Genomic DNA, 22526 nt, shown 5'->3' with positions numbered 1-22526 from the left:
CTACGGTGAGCGAAGAATGACCCCCGCAGACCTCAGGAAGGGGAGTAAAAGGTTTATTGGAAGCAGCAGGGAATGGGGTAAGGGTGGCTGAACACCCCCAAAGAAGCTGGAACTCTGGGTCCAGCAGCTGCCTTCAGGACAATACTTGAGAGTAGCCCAAGCCGAATTGCCTTCAGGTGCAGGCTGCTTTCTTCCGGAGTCCACGCAATCTGCCAGGGAATAGAGAAGTCGGAATTCTGGGGCCCAGTAGCTGCCTTCAGGGTCACTACTCGAGTGTCGCCCAAGCCATGTACCCATCAGTTGCAAACTACTTTCTCCCAGAGGCCACACGATCTGCCAGAAAAGAGGTACAGGTCACCTCTAGGGGCTGGCCAGCCATGATGTCCAGCAGAGGCCTTCAGGTCACTACTCGAGAGTCGCCCGAGCCACGTGCCCTCAGATGCACTCTGCCTTCTCTCAGGGCCAACATGACCTGACCTGACCTGTGAGAGAGAGAGAGAGAGAGAGAGAGAGAGAGAGAGAGAGAAGAGAAGAGGAGAGGAGAGGAGAGGAGAGGAGAGGAGAGGAGAGGAGAGGAGAGGAGAGGAGAGGAGAGGAGAGGAGAGGAGAGGAGAGGAGAGGAGAAGGAAGAAGAAGAAGAAGAAGAAGAAGAAGAAGAAGAAGAAGAAGAAGAAGAAGAAGAAGAAGAGAGAAGAGGAGAGGAGAGGAGAGGAGAGGAGAGGAGAGGAGAGGAGAGGAGAGGAGAGGAGAGGAGAGAGAACAGCTCCCCAAAAGGGGAGGGCGAGAGAGAGAGAGAGAGAGAGAGAGAGAGAGAGAGAAGAGAGAAGAGAGAAGAGAGAAGAGAGAAGAGAGAAGAGAGAAGAGAGAAGAGAGAAGAGAGAAGAGAGAAGAGAGAAGAGAGAAGAGAGAAGAGAGAAGAGAGAGAAAGAGAGAGAACAGCTCCCCAAAAGGGGAGGGCAAGCGGGAAAGTCCCCCTTTTGCCATCCGACTGGCCAATGCCTGACCGCTTGCAAGTTCACTTTTGGTTAGGGTGACTTTTGGGATTCCAAGGAGAATTTATATAAGGCATTTGCAAGTCCTTTGAAGGGTCTCCTTTCAGGAATGCCAGACTTGCTTGATGGGTTTGTTGATTAGGAAACTTAGGATGGCTTTGTGAAGCTCTGGCCTTCTTATCTCCTGAGCCTTTGGAATTTCAGGCATTTGTCGCCCCTCAGGAAACTCAGGAAATTAACTTTTTTCTACCAAGGCCTTTTCCCTATCTGCCTATTTCCTTTCTATCTCCTCACTTTGTCAGGCTCCTGGAAACAATACCCATAAAACTGCGGTTCTTATCCTGACTCAGGACAGATGTACACTAGTCAGGACTCTTGCTGAAGATTTAAATGACTTTACTAAAATGATAGAAATACAGAAGACAATTACAGCCTCATGCTACCCAGGGGTAGCAGGAGGGAATGCCCCAAATGAAGTCACAGACCTACAAAACCTGGAACAGCTTTTATAGACAACATCCTCCATCCTGTTCTCCTACATAATTCTTTGACATAGGTAAAGTCTGTGCCCGTAATTTTTCTGCCTAACTCTAGGTTTACTCCCAGGTTTCTGCATTCAAGAAGGTCAATTCCCTCCTCCTCTTAACCAGATAGCAGTTATTATGTGAACCTGTCTTGAATGAGGAAGTCCAAAGTTCCAACTCCCTATGGACTTGCTAATTACTTTTAGCTAGGTTAATTTGCATTATAACAGTTATGTGACTCCTGGCCTTAACCAAGTCCAGACTTGTTCTTCCCTCTTACAACTCTGAGCCTCATCTTCTAGGACCCCATTTAAAAAAATATATATATATATATATTAATAATCAGAGCTCCTTTCTCAAATCTTCCTAGGCCATTCCCAGTTTTGGTACAACAACCATTAATATAACTTTATGATTTTTGCCAAAAGTTTAAATGAAAACTGTGATCGATTTGTCTTATATTTTTCTTACAACATTCTTTAAGGGAAAAAAATTTTTTCTTTGAGAAAGTTCTGCTGAAACTCTTTAAGTCAAAATGCAGTAGAAAGCTGGGCATGGTGGCACAGGCTTGTAATCCTAGCATTTGGGAGGCTGAGAAAGGAGGATTGTGCAGGTTCAAAGCCAGCGTCGGCGACTTAGTGAGGCCCTTCGCAACTCAGTGAGACCCTTTTTCAAAATAAAGAATAAAAAATAGGGCTGGGGATGTGTCTCAGAGGTAGAATGCCCCTGGGTTCACTCCCCAATACTACAAGGAAAAAAATTCAGTAGAACATTGTTTATTAGGAAACTCCAAAGTTATTATGTAAACCAAACAATAGGTTTTTTAATTAAAAGCCTTTTTAATATGCTCTAAATTAATACACAACTATTTTGAAATGCCAAAAGGTCCAATATCAAGCTTAATGAGGATGTAAACAGACAGCAGTGGTGCTTGTTTGGAAAACCACTTAGTGTGTTTTGTCAAGTTAATACAGTTTAACAGTATAAGTAAAAACTGTCTTGGATTTAAAGATTGATGAAGAAGAAAAAGGCAGAAATTTTAGAGTAGGGAGGGGAGGGAATATGGGACAACAGTTTAAATGAGGGAAAGAAATGGGAGACACCATATGGAAATGGACAGAGAACCGAGTCTGGTGGCGCCACCTGCTGGGGGAGGTTGACATTGGGGCCAGCCTGGAGTCTCCATTTCCCATAAGCTTTGCCTGTGGGCTGTGCAGAAGTCAGGGAGCCTTTCAGGAAGGAAAGGCTGGCTTCTCCCAGTGAGAGGAGGAGCCGAGCGCCACCCCAAGGCCCGGCTGTGAAGAACTGCAGCAAAATGGGCAGTAAATGAGGATGTCCCCAGGGCTCTCCAGCACAAAGTAGCCCCATCTTTGCTCACACCTGAACAGCAGATTACCTTCAGGGGCTCGAAACTGCCTTAACTTGCTTGGAAACTTCCAGAGTATGCTAGGTTTTAGCTATAAAGATGGTTGGATATCATTGGTCCCCTGGACCTTCTACTGCTGTGATTAGAGAAAATATATAATACAAATGTGGTGATGACAGAAAATATATAATAGAAATTTAGAAAGCAATACAAAAACATTTGTGAATACAGATAAAGAAATATAAATAGATATAGATGTACATAAAATCTGGCCAATTGTGTAATTAGGTGTCATATGCAAGTGTGAAATGCACATGTACAAAATTGATGTCCTTCTAGAAGTAATATCAAAGAGAAGATATTATTTCATACTTATGCAGTTGCAGATTTTCTACAATGGATATTACATTTGCAATCTTTTCAAATGCCATTTAAAAATGCTCAAAGAGACACCAGGTGACTAAGTTGATGTATGCTTATAAAAATGCATTATTTTATTTTCTTCCTTAATTGAAGATACCTCAGAGAAACACAGAAGGGACTATGTAAAACTGAAAGGTTATTTATCCCTAATGCAGACCTCCCAGGACAGAGGAGGCAAATATTGCAATAGGAAGCAAGGAGATGAAATAGCACCGGGCGCCATTCGGGCTCTGGAACTTGCTCTGTCCTAGAAGCTGGTTTTGACTCTTCCTTTTGGCATTGGGTACTCTGGACCTTAGAAAAGTAGTATGTCTTCCTGCAGATCAGGTTGAGTTATAAGAACAAAATCTCAGAAACATTTTGCTTGGACCATTTAAGAAAACATGACACAAAGATGCATAGCATCTGTGCTGTTCTTTCAAGACATGGTGGTGATTGGACGCAGTGGAACCATCTGACTTGGCTCCCGTGTGTGTGTGTGTGTGTGGGGGGGTGTCTCTAAAGGACTCTATTGACTCCTTCATGCCTGACTCTGTGCTCAGCACTTGATGTTGAATTATAAAAAGATACTAGCTTCTCTAGTTCTGAGACAGAACCTCCCCCAGAGCAGGCTTCATGTCTCATGCCAGGAAGGCCACCCCTCCTGGCAGGGTCTTCCCCTCTCTGCAGCATGGCTTTGGGAACAGCAGCCTGATGACTCAGGGTAGGGCACAACCTAAAAATTCAGGCCCAGTAACATAGAAGTAGACAAAATTGGTGTATTTACTCTTTTAATCTTTTGTAGATATGATCTAGCTTTCTTTGTTTTTTGTTTGTTTGTTTGTTTTAGTTTGGGATATGGCAAAGGATGCTGTGATATGCCCCTGGGGTGTATAGATTCTGCTTTGGCACTCTTGAGAGGTAACAGGACACTATCCTTTTCCTAGTGGCCACCCAGAGCAGACCTGGGTCTTCAAGACCCATTCAGTGTAAGCCTGACTGTGAACATGAAAACCTGATAAGAAAAACCCAACTAAATAAGCAGTACCCTCAACCTCAAAACCTCTCCTTCCTGCTCAGCAAGCACTGGATGACTTTGTTAGTTCAAATGGGTAAAAAAAAGAGTATAGATTCTCATAGGTACGGACCAAGGAATAAGAATCTAAACAGAAGCCAGGTGTGGTGGCACACTTGTAATCCCAGTAGTTGGGAGGCTGAGACAGGAAGATCACAGGTTCATGACTAGCTTCAGCTACTTACTGAGACCCTTGTTCAAAAATAGGGCTGGAAGTGTAAACTCAGACACACACACACACACACACACACACACACACACACACACACACAATTCTGATCCAGTGTTTTTATGATGTACTTTCTCTCCAGACCATCTTTGTTTCACAATTTAGTGCATTGTAGTCAAAAGGTATTATTTTATTCTTTCTTGGGTTGTAGATTCCTCAAAGCATCCCTGGAGAAGCAGCACTTGTGATCATGTCAAGTTCTGACAGTGTTAACTTTTGACATGCATGAATAGCATAAGATATCATGAAATTCCATCCACTGCAAAGTTTCCTTGGATTTTCAGGACTTTGGTATTGGGTACCAATTCTCTGTGTCATAAGGATACTCTTGGCCTACAAATGAGACTCTGAGGCTATTTAAGCTTACAGTGTCTCAAGGCACAGTGATGGTTATTACTAGATAAAATCAGCACATTGGAGATTTGAAGTTTAAATGACAATTTCTCATTATCTCATATAAAATAGATGTTAATTATAAATACAAATATAGTTAGCCCTCCATATATAAGGATTGAGCCTTCAATGGACTCAACCAACTACAGATGGAAAGTATCTGCTGGAGGTCCTGGAACTGATCCTTTGAGGGTGCCAAGGTTGACTGTGTGTACACACATAACATGTAAATAATATGTAAAAGAGCAGTAAGCATATAACAAATAACATCCATAGCTTCTATATAAATACACAATTATAATTTATACCCTGGGCATATATTTTGGGTCTTTGTTATTCCACATTTATTCATTTCTTTGTTTAACCCTTCAGAATGCAATTCATAGGGTTTTCTGAGAAAAGGCAGACCACTAAGGCAGACCTCTGCTCTGAGGAGTCATCAGAGGCAGGCACCTTGTATCTTATGGTGTCCTCATCTTTAGGATGCCACCCTCCACCTCTGGTCCAAAATGGATCTTCACCTCCCCAGTGCAGGGACAGACAGAGTCACACACATCATTGTTGCTGACATTCATGTGGTCTGTGCTGGTTCACAGTAGCACCAGAGATGCAAGGGAGGCTGGGAAGTGTCATTTTGTGTGATAACTAAGGACCCTGCAATGACCCTTGAGCATTTTCTTTCTTTCTCTCTCTCTCTCTCTCTGTGTGTGTGTGTGTGTGTGTGTGTGTGTGTGTGTGTGTGTTACTAGGGATTGAACCCAGGGACATTCTACCTCCAAGCTATATTCCCAGTTGTCCTCCCTCTTTTTTGAAACAGGGTCTTGTTAGGTGTTCTGAGAGTCTCACTATGTTGTTGATGCTGTCCTCAAACTTGTGACCCTCCTCTCTCAGCCTCCCAAATACTGGGATTGCAAACATGTGCCACCATGCCTGCTGAGCTTTTCTTTTTAATAAAGAGAAAAGGAGTACAATGGTATAACGGGGTACAGTAAGAGCTCTGTGTCTTATGAGAGGAGTAGCTACCCCTTAAAATTGTTTAGCATCTTCTGAACATGGTAATAATAATGAGACTTTGTATTAGTTTTACCTTTTGTAAGTTCTCTACAAGTAGCACAGCCCCTTCTCACCCATACCCAGGGGGCTGCTCCACTACACCTAGGCCTACCTCTGACGGGAAGAACTTTGTCCCTGTCGATGGACATTGGCTGTTCTACGGCTGTTTATCACTAACGCAACATGACCTCTTTCCCTGCCAGAAAATTGCTCGTTAAGCTGCAAAGCTGAGGAGCTCCAGAGAATTCCATTCTAGAGTGTACCATGGTGTGGTGAACCAATCCTTCGTTAGAAAAGTAGGTTTCTTCCAAATTTTTACCATGGTAAACTGTAATAAATATCCATGTAGTTAAATCTCACCTAACTCCTTAATCGTGTCTTAAGGATACATTCTTCAAAATGAAATATCTAGACCAGATGAATGTTTTTAAGGCTCTGGATACACAAACCAGCATCTATCCTAAGCACTCTGCCGGTGGCAGTCTAAGGGTATGGATTTGATTTTTCTATTGTCACTTAATTTTTGTATTGTTCCTTCCCAATATCAGGAGTTGTTTGTTGTTGTTGTTATTGTTGTTTTCCCCTTCTTATTAATAGCCATGCTGTTTCTTTCCTTGCTCAATACCATTTTCTTTCTGTCCATCTGCTTCTTGCTGCTGATACTCCCTCTCATGGCCGCTTCCAGTCCAGTCTCACCCTCTTTTGCCCCGCCGTATGCTAGGAGCTTGTTGACCCGAAAGCAACAAAACGTGTGCCTGCAGAGTTCAGCTCCACATTTTAATGCAGCGACTCTCCTTTTGCTGGTATTCACAAATTAATTTTCTTTTCCTTCCTCTGCCTCATCTCCAATAGCACCTGAAAGTGCTACTCATTTAATTTGGGTGAGTTTGCAGCCTTAAAAGTCTGTTTCAGATGTCTCATTGAGTTTTCTTCCTTACCTTTTACACTCGGTGCTCCACGCTCTCAGGACTCTGTCTTAGACTCCTAGACCAAGTTTCTCAGTTTTGGCACTGGAAGCACTTGGAGCTGGAGAATCCGCCGCTGTGGGTCTGTCCCTTGTATGGGAGGGTGTTTATCAGCAGCCCAGGGTACCACCTACTGGCTGCCAGGTACCTCTACATAGCTACGACAACCAAGTCTCTATAGACATTGTTAGTTATCCTTTTGTCTGGTAAAATTGTCCTGGTGGTGTCCAATGTATTAGAATGTCCTTATTTTTATTTACTTTTTAGTTCAGGGGATTGAACTCGAGATCCCATATGCTAGACAAGCACTCGACCACTGAGCCACATCCCCAAATCTAGGCTCTCTTTTGAGGGGCGAATCACCAAGCGAAGAAGACCACAGAGTCATCTGAAGGAGGTCAGCGTGTCAGCGACAGAGCCTCTTTAGACAGCAGGTCTCAGGGAGTGCTGGGGCCATTTCTCCCCCAATCAGGGTGGGAAGTTAGGAGCAGAGGGAATTCCAGAGGAGCAGTAGTGCTTTTCCAGTTGGAGAAGGGATAGAAAACTCCAGTCAGGCTGGGTAGCCTCGATTGCAGTCCTCTGTGGGCACCACACTAGCCAGCCTTCCTCCAGGATCCTCAAGAGAGATAGGTGCCCACTAGGACCCTTGGCTCTACATACACACAGTGAGGTTAATCAGCAGGGCAGCCTTGAATGTCTGTTGTTCTGACACATTTTCTGAAAACGCCCTGGCCTGCCTCTTCTTTTATAGAAGTTTCTAATTTCTCAGATGCAAAACCCTTCCCATCTTCTGCAGGGAAAGCCTGGAGGCAGCACAGTGCTACACGAACAGATGACTAGCTATCACCTCTGATTCCTGATATTAATAATTTTATATATGTACATAACATTGCTTAGACTGTTACCTTCACTACATCTCCTTCTCCCCTCCTTCCTCCCCTAACTCTCTCCATCACTCCATTAGAGTGGAAACGTCCTAGGTGTCCATCCACAGATGAATAGATTACAAAATGGTGCTATATAATAAACACAGTGGGATTTTACTCAACCATAAAAAGAACAAAACTATGTCCTTTGCAGGAAAATGTATGGAACTACAGAATATTATGCTAGGTGAGATTAGTCTGTCTCAGAAAGCAAATAGTTATACGTGTTCTCTCATATCCGGGAGCTAGAGAAAGACTGGGTTACAAACGAGACCTCAGCTAAAGGAGTAGAGTACCAGTGACTACTGCTCTCCAAATACTCAGTGCTGGCTGCAGCCTAATGAAACCAAAGCCAGCTCAAGAGACCCTCCCCTAGCAGTTTACCAGCCTCAAGTGGGCTTTCCTCCCTGTGCTTTTCAATGTGTAACTTCCCCTGAGAAGGGAGACTGGAATGTTAACATCAGACCACTCTCCTGTTGCTGCACATTCCATTCTTCATGTCGCAGCATCTCTGGCATGCTGTTTATTTCACTGAAATCCTTGTTTATAAAGCTAGCCTGCATATGCGTCATGGCTGTGATGCTCCCTATTTGGCAGAGAAATCTAGGTAATAGAGATGGATTCTGTTGCTATTTATGTCCAAAGATACAGCTCATCAGGAAAAGTGCCTTTCTGAACATAGACTTGACTGGCTGAGACTGGACCAAAGCTATGTCACACCAGGAAGAGGGGCCACCTCTTTTAGCATTTCTCCTATGATTGAAATCCTTCTCTGCATTTAGTGAATGCTTACTGCTTGCATCTCCATGGTGCCCAGCCCAAGCCATTGGAGACCAGATACTGGAGCCCTGGTAAGCTAGTGATGTGGGAAAAGTTAAATTGTCTTATAAATTATCCTTATTCAATAGGCACTCTTATGAGAGTAATCATGAAACTTGTCCTTGTGAGTTTCTACACTTATATAGTCTCTTTCTAAAGTTCACTGGCATCTTGACCTGGTTTTTTGACTTTCTGATTTATATACCTAGGTAATGTTTTTCTCTTCAAATAAGGAGAAAATGACTCCCACTATTCTATCATCCAACCAAAGGAAATAGAAATTCTTCAAGCAGAATTTTAGCCTTGGAAGGAAACCAATAATATTTTTAAACACTTCAAAAATTTTAGTCGGCACATAATAATTATACATACTTATGGGGCACAGTATGGTGTTCCAATGCACATACACAATGTGTGATGATCAGATCAGCAGAATTAATATATCTATCACCTCAGAAATATATCTGTGCTTTATGTTAGGAACATTCAAAATCCTCTATTGTTTTGAAATATGCAATTAGTTATTGTCAATCATAGTTGCCCTATAGTGTTGTAAAACACGAAAAGTTATTCCTCCCATCCAAATACAATCCAGTGCCAAGTACCCACACCCCTACACCTCAGACACCTCCCACTCTGTGGTTAACAATAGCCATCCTCTGTCCTACACTACCATGTCTAAATTTCAAACTCGGGAAGTTTGTTTTTCTCTTTCTTTCCAAATTACTTTGAGCATTACCTTCCGGTGGACGAATACATATTTTCAATTCTATGCAGTTTTAGAAACCGGATGAAATAAAGTGGTTGCTGACTTTGATAAATCAATATAAGTTGAAAAGTCATAAATTTGAAGCAGTAAAGAACCTGCTGATCATACTATTGAGTGAGGCAGTCTTTAAGGTGCTAAAACTTAATCTATTGGTTTGCTAAATTATGTCCTGCCAGCATAATCTTCTATATCCATTGTTTTGCTGCCGTCTTGTCCCCAACAGCGCTTCATGGCAGGGAGCTTATGGGGTCCACGCCTGGAGAACATCGTGTTGAGATTAGCCAGTCACAGGAAGTGAAAGTTTGCATCGTCTTCTCTCCTATGCAGAAGCTAGGGAGGAATACGGACAAAAGAGGGGCTTTAGATGAAAGAGAAACCCCAGTGTTGTGACGGAGGGGTCTGGAGCGGTAGAGAGGGTGACGGAGGGGTCTGGGGGTGGTAGAGAGGGTGACGGAGGGGGTCTGGGGGTGGTAGAGAGGGTGATGGAGGGCGTCTGGGGGTGGTAGAGAGGGTGACGGAGGGGTCTGGGGCGGTAGAGAGGGTGACGGAGGGGTCTGGGGGTGGTAGAGAGGGTGACAGAGGGGTCTGGGGGTGGTAGAGAGGGTGACGGAGGGGTCTGGGGGTGGTAGAGAGGGTGACGGAGGGGTCTGGGGATGGTAGAGAGGGTGATGGAGGGGTCTGGGGGTGGTAGAGAGGGTGACGGAGGGGTCTGGGGCGGTAGAGAGGGTGACGGAGGGCGTCTGGGGCGGTAGAGAGGGTGACGGGGTGAGGGGTCTGGGGGTGGTAGAGAGGGTGACGGAGGGGGTCTGGGGCGGTAGAGAGGGTGATGGAGGGGTCTGGGGCGGTAGAGAGGGTGACGGAGGGGTCTGGGGCGGTAGAGAGGGTGACGGAGGGGTCTGGGGCGGTAGAGAGGGTGACGGAGGGGTCTGGGGGCGGTAGAGAGGGTGACGGAGGGGTCTGGGGGCGGTAGAGAGGGTGACGGAGGGCGTCTGGGGGCGGTAGAGAGGGTGACGGAGGGGTCTGGGGGCAGTAGAGAGGGTGACGGAGGGGTCTGGGGGTGGTAGAGAGGGTGACGGAGGGGTCTGGGGGTGGTAGAGAGGGTGACGGAGGGGTCTGGGGGCGGTAGAGAGGATGACGGAGGGGGTCTGGGAGTGGTAGAGAGGGTGACGGAGGGGGTCTGGGGCAGTAGAGAGGGTGACGGAGGGGTCTGGGGGTGGTAGAGAGGGTGACAGAGGGCATCTGGGGCGGTAGAGAGGGTGATTAATGAAGGAAACACTTCCACCAACATGATGCACACGTGAGAAATAACCCACACCAGTCTCATGTTGGGAAAGGAGAGGGAGTAGGGAGGGTCGAGGGGAAGCCTGAACTACATTAGGATGTGAGACTACAATGTACCAATAAAAGAATATAAAGACAGAAAGCTTATGGGGCAGCGAAAGGGTTCTCTAACATGAAATGTTAATGTTTACTATATTAAACATCAAAAAAATCTCAGACTCTGGTTATAAGGTACTTAATCCTTAGTGTCATAAACTCTAAATAGATGTGTAAAATCCTAAATTCCTATAAACAGGGCAATTAATTAGAGTAGTTTAACACTATAAATATATTCTCTGGTATTTTTCCTGTTTAACAGCCTATGAATGGCTTCCACAAAGTATAATTGTAACGTTGAAGTGATTCATTTAAGATTCAAGAGGGCTAGACCAGTTGTAACTTTTATTTTTTTCAAAAGTAATCAACATGTTGCACAAAAATCTCAGAATAATTACTTAACTCTTCAGCTTGAGAAATAAAATCCGGAATAGAAAAGGGATAGTTTCACTGAAGATTCTACCCCTAACTAGAATAAGATGAAAGCCAGCAAAAAAAAAAAAAAAAAAAATCTTAAAACCACCAGTGCCAACTGGGCACGGTAGTACATATTTATAATCCCAATAGTTGGGAAGCTGAGAAAGGAGGATGCCAGGCTCAAGGCCAGCCTCAGCAACGTAGAGAATCTCAGTCACTTAGCAAGACCTTGCGCCAACAAACATTTTTAAAGGCTGGGGGTGTAGATCAGGGGTAGATGCCCCTAGGTTCAATCCCTAGTATCAAAAAACAAAACAAAACAGAACAGACCACCACTGCTAATAGAAAGGAACCCCACACACAGATGACAAATGTCTTTTTTCTCTCTTATTTATTTATTTGCTTTCCTTTTACCTACTCTGCTTGGTTTTTAAACTGCAACCTTCAAATGAGCTATATAGACACACATTACACGTTTGAGCATGTCTGGATGTTTGACCACTTCACAGTAATACAGATAATATACCTGAAGTTGCCCCTGTTGGTTTCCTGAAAAGATGTGGTTTCTTTAGCTGCATCTTTCTAGTAACATAAAAAGTTCTTTTTTTTCCTGACTCCATCACATTTTGCTTCTGTACATAATTTTTCATATTTCAAACTCTTAAAAGAATTTTCAGTTCTACGGCCTCAAGACAGAGTCAAGAACGAAACCGTGTGCATACAGTTTATACATTTAGTCCTTTTCTTTGAAGGATCAAAAAGCTGCAGGGCCAGCATGCTCAGTGTGTTACATTTAGCCACTGCTTGTCTTCACGCCATGGACCAGTTTTGTAAAAATGTTAGGAGAGAAGCATCATATATTTGCATTTATAAATGGTATGTTCTCACTTTGGTACAAGTTGCATACCCTCCCCCCAATTTCTCATGAATCCTCACCAAGAAAATCCACAGTAGAAGTTGACCTGCGCAAGACAGTTTCGTCTACATCGGAGTCTGATGGGACCTCACCGTTGCTCTGTTGCCATGTTGAGGCTGGATAACTAGACGAAACACTGGCACGTATGTTTACACAAACCTTAAAGGGTCTTCTCCTCAAATTGGGCATGGCGACACACCTGGAATCTCAGTACTTAGGAGACTCAGAGAGGAGGCTCACGGGTTTGAGGCCTCTGCCATTTAGCAAAAGCCTCAGGAACTTAGCAAGAACCTGTTTGAAAAAATGAAAATTAAAAAGAGCTGAGGGTCCATTATGCTAAATGAGATTAGTCAGTCACAAAAAATAAGAAATCGGATCCTCTCCCTAATAAGCCGAAGCTAGATAGAAAACGGGTTTATAGGAGGGACTTTGGACTTGCAGGAGATTCTATAGATTAGCGAATAAAACAACCTGAGGGGATGGGAGGGGAATTCTCTAATGCACATGATGTACTTTAACAGACAAGGTCAGTCACAAAGCCAAACATAAGAAGGAGGGAGGGGGAGGGAATGGGCTGGAAACTGGTAAGGGCTAATTGGGTGATGTGCGCATGTATGTCTCCACCATCTTGCATCCCATAAAGATGTATGAATATAGTGCACCAATACAAACTTTTTTTTAAAAGGGCTGGAGGTGTAGCTTGGGGTAGAACACCCATGGGCTCAATCCCCAGTAACACACACACACACACACACACACACACACACACACACACAGCTTCCAATCATCATTTTTATGACAATCTCCTTTTAAAAGTAATTGCTACTTTTCCCCCTATTAACTCAATAAAAATTTGAATAAAGTATCCAGATAATGGTCAGATATATTGACTGTCTTTCAACTAGTTCTCTCCTTCAGTATTGCCCTTCCAGGGCACCTCAGCCTTCTGAAATAGCAAAGGATCCCCTTTGAACTCCATGTCCAGTTGCATCAAAGATTATCTGCATTCACATCAATCGCACTTCTATTTCCTTCAGAGTCTCTCTGTAGCCATTAAGAAGCAATTGTCATAAAAGGTATTTAAGAGGCACATAGGCGGCATGTCAGAGGGGAGGAAATTGTCTCCTGTCTTCCTCGCTTACCCTGCCTTATCACACTGAACTTAGCAAAGAAGAAAAAAACAAAACCCAGCAAAAGAGAAGGCAGCTGCCCCCCCCCCAGTCCCCACACTCCAGCCTTCACATGTGCAAGGACATGCAAACCCTCCCCCTTTACACCCCCTGCTGCCGAGTCAGGTCTTCCATAAGGCGAAGACCTCATCCATGTGCAGGTGAAATTTCATATTCTGATTTTTCTGGGTATTATTCGATCTTTATATGAAAATGAGTGCTTAAACTGGCAAAGGAGGTGAAAAAGTAGAAAAGGAAACAAACAAGATGAAGTATTTTTTTTATTTCTTGTTACACCAAGTTCCTTTGAGAAGCAGTATTGCTCTCACTTCTTCATCCAAGTTGCCAAAGCTACAGAATGACTATTATCATCCCCTGGGGCCTCTTCTGTTCAAAGAAGAGCCAGTCTCCAAAACTAACCCAGAGCGATGGTAACAGGCCCGCTGCACTTTCCTTTTTTTGTGTTGTCTATACTGGAGAGAGAGGTGCTGGTGGCATGCATAGGCTGTTCACAGGTGCAAAGACATCTTTGAATAGTTGAGATGCAGCTTTGGTTATGAAACAAGTTGCTTTCTCCACGGGGGGTGATTGTTATAACGTTGAACTCGAGGGGCAAGTTCATTAAAGTTGACCTTGGGCAGGACGGTCAGTGCTGTCCACGGAGGCCGCTCGCCTCAGACCTTCACCTTCCACTCAAACCAGGCTGGATCCTGAAGGAGACAAAGAATACAGGAGTATTTCATTTCCCCGCTTCAAATATAAGTTATAAAATTCCTGCAATTATTTGGGATGGTTAAATACTTTAGATAGCTCTACCAACATTTCTTTTTTTATGTTGCAAAGTTACTGGGCAATTTTCTGTTTTCTTTTGGTAAAATTTTCAAAACTAATATAATGTTGTCATCACATGTACTTACATATATGTCCAAACCTGCACCTATATGTATATACGTAAACTATCTGTGAGGAAGGTTAGCATTTGTCTTTTATGTTATATTTAAGTAACATTAATAAATATGAATAATCCAAACAGCTTAATATCATACCCTAAATCTAGAAAAAATTATTTTGTTTTACTATGGTTTTTCTCACAAGTGAATACAGATATTCTTATTATATATTTAATTTCTATTCTCATTATACCTATTGCCTTTATTTTCACAAAAAGCAAAAGCTTCAAGAAATTAAAGATCATAAAAATTATTTCAATTTTTTATATTTTAAATATTAATGTTAAAATATTTGAAATATAGAAAAATGAAACAAACTTTCTATTGCATTTTTATAATCATTACAGGCTTTTTATAATGTATTTTACTTGAGATGAAGTACAATCTCCCATACTGCTTTGCAACCTGCTTTGTTCATTTAACTTTTATTGTTATCATTTGTCTAAATTGCTGTAGTCTTTATAGCTATCCTTTTTTAATAGTGGACTGGTATTTCTTTGTGCATATAAGCCATAATTTTAAAATTATGGTTAATTAATTTTAATTACATATTCTCCTATTATTTATTATATTCAATTCAAATCAGATTTAACTATCAGTATTTCTGAAAAATGTAGATCTACCTATAGCTCGTGTTAGTGTATCTAATAAGCCATAGCAATTTTCTTTCCTCCATTTGGTCACTTGTTTGTCAGATGCAATCATGGTACGCCAAATCAAACAAATATATATTTTACAAATTATAGAGATTTACCACAGTTAAACATAAGAGTTTTACAGAAGTTATTGTAATTGTGCATGAAAAGTAAAGGCATTCCCTTGTTAGTAACTCTGTGCAACAGCTGATATAGGCTAATTATAAAATGTGCTACCATGATCTTTAGCCTGCTTCCCCTCTGCCCAATAAAAATTAACCCAGTTACGCCCCTTTCTTTCTATGAGAATTGTGTCAGAATTGTTCTCGGAGAGCTTATTCCCACTGCCGGCTACAGTCACCTCTGCGCCTGCCCCGGCCCCTCCACCCTCCATGAGAAGCTCTCTGTGGCATAATGGTTTTTCTGATTTCCTTGGTCCCTGAACTGCTGACCCTTGATACCATCAACATTCTCCTGATGTTATGACACCTGCTTCTGTTTTCGTGTGTGATGTTTGCTGACAGCAGTATCGGGAAGCTGTTAAAGATGTTTACTCTCTCATTTTTCTTCCACCAGTGGGATGGAGTAGGACCTCTTCCAGACTGTGCAGAACCACCAAAAGGGATCCAGATGCTGTGGCACCCATCCATAGTCAAACCCTACCTCACACTGCTCTCTGAGTGCTCAAACCCAGACACGCTGGAAGGGGCGGCAGGCGCCCTGCAGAACTTGGCTGCAGGGAGCTGGAAGGTATGGCTAGTTCATTATAATACAAAAGAAATCTGGACTTATGAGCAGGTCTTTAGAAAATGATACAAGAGTAGTTTGGAGAGATGCAATTCTAATAAAAATTGATTCTTAGGGCATTGGAGAAAATCAAATTCCATTAGGCTGTTGGACATAGAAAGTTATTCTTTTATAAAAACAAAAATCCTTCTTAAGGGCTCAGGGGTCTTTGGAGACCACTATGAACACAGAATAATAGATGTGAGTATAGTCATTGAAAATGCCGTACAGTGCCAGCCGTTCTATGTGGATAGCTGAACAACTTTGCTTTCAGAGATGATGACGACACGTTGATGTTTTCAGATCACTGTCATTGACTGTTAAGGGAGCTAATCTCCAAACACCTTGTATAAAAAGCCACACAAAGCCAGGTGTAGAGGTGCACACTTGTAATCCCAGTACTTGGGAGGCTGACACAGGTGGATCGCAGGTTCACAGCCCTCTGCCACTTAGTGAGACCCTGTTTTAAAATAAAAAATAAGACTGGGGGTGGAGCGAGGAAGTAGAATGTCCCTGGATTCAGTTCCCAGTACTGCAAATTACACACACACACACACACACACACACACACACACACACACACACACAATCCTAACATGTTGAACTGGGTCTCAGCTCCCAAAGAAAAGAACCCCTTGCATTTTTCAATTATGAGCTTAGAGAATAGAATAGTATTGTTAGTTATCTTTGACAGAAACCTTAAAGCAAATGAATGACTATAAGGAGATTAGGAGGACCTTTTTCTCTGAGTCTTTATCAACTGACACTGTTCCTGATTGGTTTTCACAGGAAATACGCATGACCCTTCTTTGGGGTGGAAAGGGGTTCACCTTAGCAAAGAATTTCTCAATATGGTCACTGATTGTTACAAGCACCAGTCTGCTCTGTTGCATAAAAATATGTGATTATTCTTAGGAGAAGGAGGGCAAATGGAAGTCATGCAAAGAGTGGAATGCAAAGTTTTGATTTTTGCTGTCATCTTCCATCCATCTAATATCAAAGCCTGAGAAATAGGATATTCATAAATCACTCTTTTCTTTGAGATTCATCCTCTTCGAAATAATGTTAACATGGACACATAGCTACAGATGATCTTCAGGAGCTCAGAGCCATAGATGTCACGCATACTGACCTCAGCATTATCATGGAAGTACACATTTCCTTTTGCTCACACCTCCAGTGTCTGCCTTCCTGTCACCCCTGCTCCTCGGTTCCATTGCTGCGGTCCAAGCTATAGCACTTCTTTTTAGCTACAGTATTTCAGCTTCTAGGCCCAGTTTCTTGCAAGCCTTCCTGTAGAGCTGGTGCTGGCGCCTGGGTACGCTCATCCCTTCTCTTGAGAGCCTTAAGGATGAAGTTGTCATTTACCCTCACTGTCTGTAAAGGCTCTCCAATGTTTCTACCAATGTTTCTACCAAAAAATTCAGATTGGACTGGACCAAAAACAAAGATTTCTCTTTTTCTGCACTAGAGATGGATGTGGAAAAGTTTCTAAAGCTGAGTCTCACCAGGAAGAAGGACAATGTATAGGCTCAGGTGACCAGAAAGGAAAAATCATAGAAATCACTTCTTTGACCTAGCCCTTGGATCTCATGTCCCTGTTAGCTTAGCATGGTCTAGGAAGTTTTGACTCAAACTATAGCTCAAAGCAACGCTTTGCCTTTTCAAAGCATGTTGAACCTGAGCAAATTAAAGCACCTCTTGAATCTCACATGTGCCATCTTGAAACAGAGAAGACCATGGCTTCCTCACTGTTTCTTAGGCAGACCCTCCACGACAGTGAATGCAAGGTGAGGTACCCAAGTGGTTGTCATCATCTGCGACCAAGAACACTGACGGGCTGCGAGCCCACCTACCAACTCTTCTTTGTAGCGCTACTTGGCTAGGCTTGGGAAAGTGGGCTGTGGGCTGATCTGACCTGAGGCGCAAAGATCTGGGTAGCAAATCAAATATGCTTCCATGTATAAAATAAAACGTATATTTTTAATTTAATTAATGTATTTATTTACCAATTATCGTGTTCCTTGAAAAAATACTTAGGACCTTATTATGATATTTTAAAAATGTTGAAAAATCTTTGGGCACTAGAAGATTTTGAATGTAAAACCTTCAGCTTTTAAACCCTATATTCCATATCTTTAAAAAAATGTTAAGAAGAGATAGGGAAAATATGTAAAAGGTCCAAATCATACTTCCAGAGTTGAAAATTTAATGTATGAAAAAATGAAATGTATTTCATAAATATTGACGTAATAGCAGATTACTTATTACAGAAGAAAAAAATTAGTGAACTTGCAGAGAGCAAGGGAAGCTATCCGAAATGAAACATAGAGCCAGGCGTGGTGGTGCACGCTTGTAATTCCAGCATTCGGGAGGCTGAGACCGGAAGATCACGGTTCGTGGACAGCCTCAGCTACTTAGTGAAGTCCTCTGCAACTCACTGAGACCCTGTTTCAAAATAAAGAATAAAAAATAGGGCAGGGGGTGTAGCTCGGAGATCAAATGCCTCTGGGTTCCATCCCCAGACCTGCAAGAAAAGAAAAGAAAGGAAAGGAAAAGAAAAGCAAAGAGAAAAAAACATGGAGAGAAAAGAAAGAAAAATGTGGAATGCACGAGTGAGCCAGGAGTGGTCAGATATATAACATAAGGCCCCACAGAGGAGAAGAGAGAAAGATAAAAAGAGGACAGAGAAATCTTGAAAGAAATAGTGGTTGAAATTTTTCCACATTTAATGAAAAAGCAAAAATTCATATATGCAAACAGCTCAAGAAACCCCAAATACAAAAATCAAAGTACATTACCATCAAATTGCTCAGAAGTAGTAATAAAAAGAAAATCTTCAAAGAAGCCAGAGAAAAAAGACATGTACAAAGAATTGCACTGCATCTAAGCATTGGATTTCAAGGTCAGTGTCACCGTCATGCATTCATTTACACCACGAGTCCTCACTGAGCTACTAAGACTGTCCTCCAGAAGGGAATCTAGAATCAAATTCTAGACTGGCTAAGTCCCACTTCTCTCTTTGCACCCTGCATGACCTGTGCATGCCTGAACAAAAATACCCCAACACTAGTGTTTTCCTCAGGCAGGATCTGTCCACACGCCTTTCTTGTGGATGACAGCTTTCTCCACTTATAAACATCATCAGTCTGTAAGAATTTAAAAGCACATGGTATAGACCAGACCATCCTCAGATGAGCACGTCTTATGACCTTTTATTTGGTCCTTTGATTCAGATAGGAATGAATGCCAAGCATTCACTGTTCAGTGTCTGGGCTCAGCATGCTCAGCTGGCTGCAGGGTTCTGTAGCACCCCTCAGCTCTGCAATTTGGGGCAAGTTCTAGGCTCTGTGTCTCAGGAGAATCAGATTAGTAAGAGAGCTACGGAGAGATGTCTGAGCAGTTAGGTATTTGAAATAAGAAAATTAATAGGTTTTAAAAAAAATTGTTCGCCAGTTTTGTATTTTCAAATTCTCTCCCACTTTGGATTATATAAAACCAATTACAACAGAAATATGATAATCATTCTCAGTATTTTCTGGAAATAACATCTTGCTGTTTCCAGCACATAAACCCTCATATTAATGCAACACAGTTATCCACAGGGTGACATCTTTCTCCACATATTCAATGGGTATTTACTTGGTGAGGTTTTTTTTTATCACTAGTAAAGTAGAAACTATTAAGAAGGAGGCAGAAAAGGCTGGAGGTCAACATCACAGAAGCTGTTCCGTGTTATAGACAAAGTTTAACAACTGTAGCCATTGGATTTCCCATTCCACATGATATTGTAGACGACAAATTAGAAAATCACAAGAGTCTTTTTTATAAGCAGACACACAGGTGCTCCTTCAGAAGTGGAAGTAGGTCCCCTGATGGCAAAAAGAGAAGACAGGAGAGTTAGATAAAGTGAATATGAGGATAGAAGGAAGAAAAGCTATTAGAGGATGCTCATATCTTGACCTGCCCATGTCTTCTAATAACTCATAGTCATGAGCCATCTCTCTGTTTGTCAAGAAAATATTAAATTGCTACTAGTAAATTTTATAAGACTGAAAGTATTTTTAGAAAAATTTCTATCCTCATGGCTAAAGTAGAATTTTGGCTTTTAGAATGCCACTAATATTATAAGCACTGCTTCCCTGACTATTCCAGACAAATGAAATAGTCCTCAGGTAGGATGAAGGGCTGCTAAGGAGTATTTCTTTATAGTTATAAATATATGAAGCCAGGCATGGTAGCACACACTTGTAATTCCAGTAGTTGGGAGGCTGAGACAAGAGGATCTGGGTTCGCAGCCAGCCTCAGCTACTTAGTGAGGCCCTCTGCGACTTAGGGAGACCCTGTTTCAAAATAAAGAATAAAAATAGGGCTTGGGCTATTGCTGGGAGGTAGAATGCCCCAGGTTCTATCCCCAGTACCTCTAAATAAATAAATAAATACTTAAATAAGCGTATCCTTGCCAAAATATAAATGCACAAACCTGTATGGAAGTCAATCACATTATCAATATTTATTGTATAATTTATCATTCTACAATAGTATATAACAATCTAAGGAAGATTAGATTCTCATTAAACCAAACACTAATATTTTATCATAATTTCAAGAAGACTGTGAATGACATGCCCTGAAACCAAGCAGGAAAATTCTTACTTTAAAAGATTGATTTAACAAAATCTTGAATAATTAAATTACTGACAGGATACACAATGACATCAACTTTCATACAGACAGTGTTACCATCTAGAGTTCTAAGAATGTGTTTTTATAGTTACTGTCAAAATCTAGTGGTATTTCTTTAGTGTCCTTAACTTTTTATGACCCAACAAAAGCAGAAATGTGGAGGTAAAACACCAGAATTTTGCATGGAGACAGCTTTTTATGGACCTCGTCATCTGAAACAATAACTTCCCTTTATGGGAAGAGCAGGCACACTCTTTTTCTGTGACAAATTGACTGGCAAACTAGATCTTCATAATGGCCCTAAACACTTTTTAAACTTTAAAATGCTCATTACTTGGTTTATGAGCATCAGAAAAAGATAATGGCATTATACAGAAGTGGCGTGATAAATTCTCTTCGTGGCCGACATGGACATCACTTACCTTCCTCTCACTTAGGCTCCAGTGATTGTGTTTGCTGCAGAATATTGGAGCAATTGGAGATAGTAGTTTAAAGATTTCCAAAATGTGAATGAATGCTCTTCCAACTCCCATTTGTAGTTTATTTCGATAGTAATTGAGCTTTATGAAAACCCAGAGTTTGAACTATAGAAATATAACTACACTCTTTGTGTAGCCAAACATTTTAAATAGGTTGGTACAGCCAATTTCCCCCTAAAATGTGACTATTCTCTAAGACTGTTATTTGCCCATTCCTTTAAAACTAAAATTGAATAGAAAGATACATCGATAATAATCTTAATATTTAATAAGATAACATGACAGCAACATAGGTTTATTGGAGAAGGAAATAGAATCTCTGGCCATATGGCCTAATTGAATAAAAAATGTAAGAGCACCAGGCAATTTGAGAGGTTCCCTTAGAGACAGAGACAACAGCCTCGAGAAGGACGGGGTTTGGCAGAGCTGAGCAGTTAGTGTATCATGTGACCGTGATCCAGGGCAGATCAGTGATACAACACAGAAAAGTAACAGTCATGCTTTGACACCCGAGACAGAGCGAATCGTCTTTGTCCTAGTTAACAGTGAGACAGAATGTAAGGTTCAGATGCAAAGAAACAGAGTTTTGAAAGATTATCATGCCCATGGAACATCATGCCTAAGGGATTAGCATCTGGCAGAATGAGCACTGAGGTTGTCTGAGGACTCACTGGGTGCCTAGAGGTGACCAGCCCGCAGCACAACAGGGCCGCGCCCAGCTAAGGAGCAGGAGCTGAGCAGGAGCCGAGGAGGAGCAGGCCCACGGCCACGGCGTGGCCCCAGGCGCACGCGACCTAGCGGATCCTTCCCTACCAGAAGTACTGCGTGGCACTGACACGGGACTGCCTCTGTATTGTAAGTGCCGCACACATCCAGATCCACTGGTCAGTAGACTTGTTGTATATATATTTTGGCGTTTGTTACATCGCTGTCATTGGATGATAAGATTTCTGAAGCCGTAAGTTGCAGAACTCCATTCTGAAGGTATAGACGTGACTGGACAAAAAAGACTTCCGCATCCAGCTGCAGTGCCAAGATGCAGCGACAAGGCCCACGTTCACCCTCTTCCAAAGGATAACAGCAATGACTGCAAAGCAGAAATGTGGGCAGTGGTGGATTTCCAGTAAGACACTCAGCATTAGTTAACAAGAAGAGTGATCTTAAGAGGCCATAAGTGAATGTGGGGGCCTTGCCTCACCGCATTGTGAGTTTCCAGGTCATGACACAAGGACTGAGAACCCTGAGGGGCCTGCAGACTCCTCACTGTGCCAACAAGACGAAGCTGAGGATCTGGGGAGATGAAGGTGACCAGAGTTTATAGCCAGCGTACCAAGGAGGAGAAAGCCAGCCATAGGCACTGGGGAGCGACAGAGGACGCCCCTCCAGTATTCAGCAGAGAACTATCGGGGAATGCATATGAGGAATACTCAAGCTGGGGAACACCTGATATCACAAGAACAAAGGAAATCTGGCACTCACACAGAGCGGGCACTCACTAGGAGACGGGCAGAAGACCCTCATCATGTGTATGCCCCTGGGGAGAGCACTCAGAAAGGCCCTGCATTATCCATATAAGGAATAATTAGCCTGGAATAAAC

General features: G+C 42.4%; 1 protein-coding gene across 4 annotated transcripts in view; it reads left to right on the top strand.

The window, feature by feature from the left end:
- Positions 1-22526, top strand: part of CTNND2 (catenin delta 2) — a gene marked incomplete at both ends in the record, with an annotated part of 995918 nt that overhangs the window by 855186 nt on the left and 118206 nt on the right. For all 4 annotated transcript variants that reach the window (XM_080715500.1, XM_080715499.1, XM_080715502.1 and 1 more), the window contains one exon: positions 15554-15727. In XM_080715500.1, the coding sequence (XP_080571626.1) occupies positions 15554-15727 (174 nt within the window). The remainder of the gene's footprint in view (positions 1-15553; positions 15728-22526) is intronic.

Source organism: Muscardinus avellanarius, assembly GCF_963383645.1.
Source record: "Muscardinus avellanarius genome assembly, chromosome: 1".
In the NCBI taxonomy this organism is placed as follows: domain Eukaryota; kingdom Metazoa; phylum Chordata; class Mammalia; order Rodentia; family Gliridae; genus Muscardinus; species Muscardinus avellanarius.
This window is presented reverse-complemented; position numbering and strand designations above follow the sequence as displayed.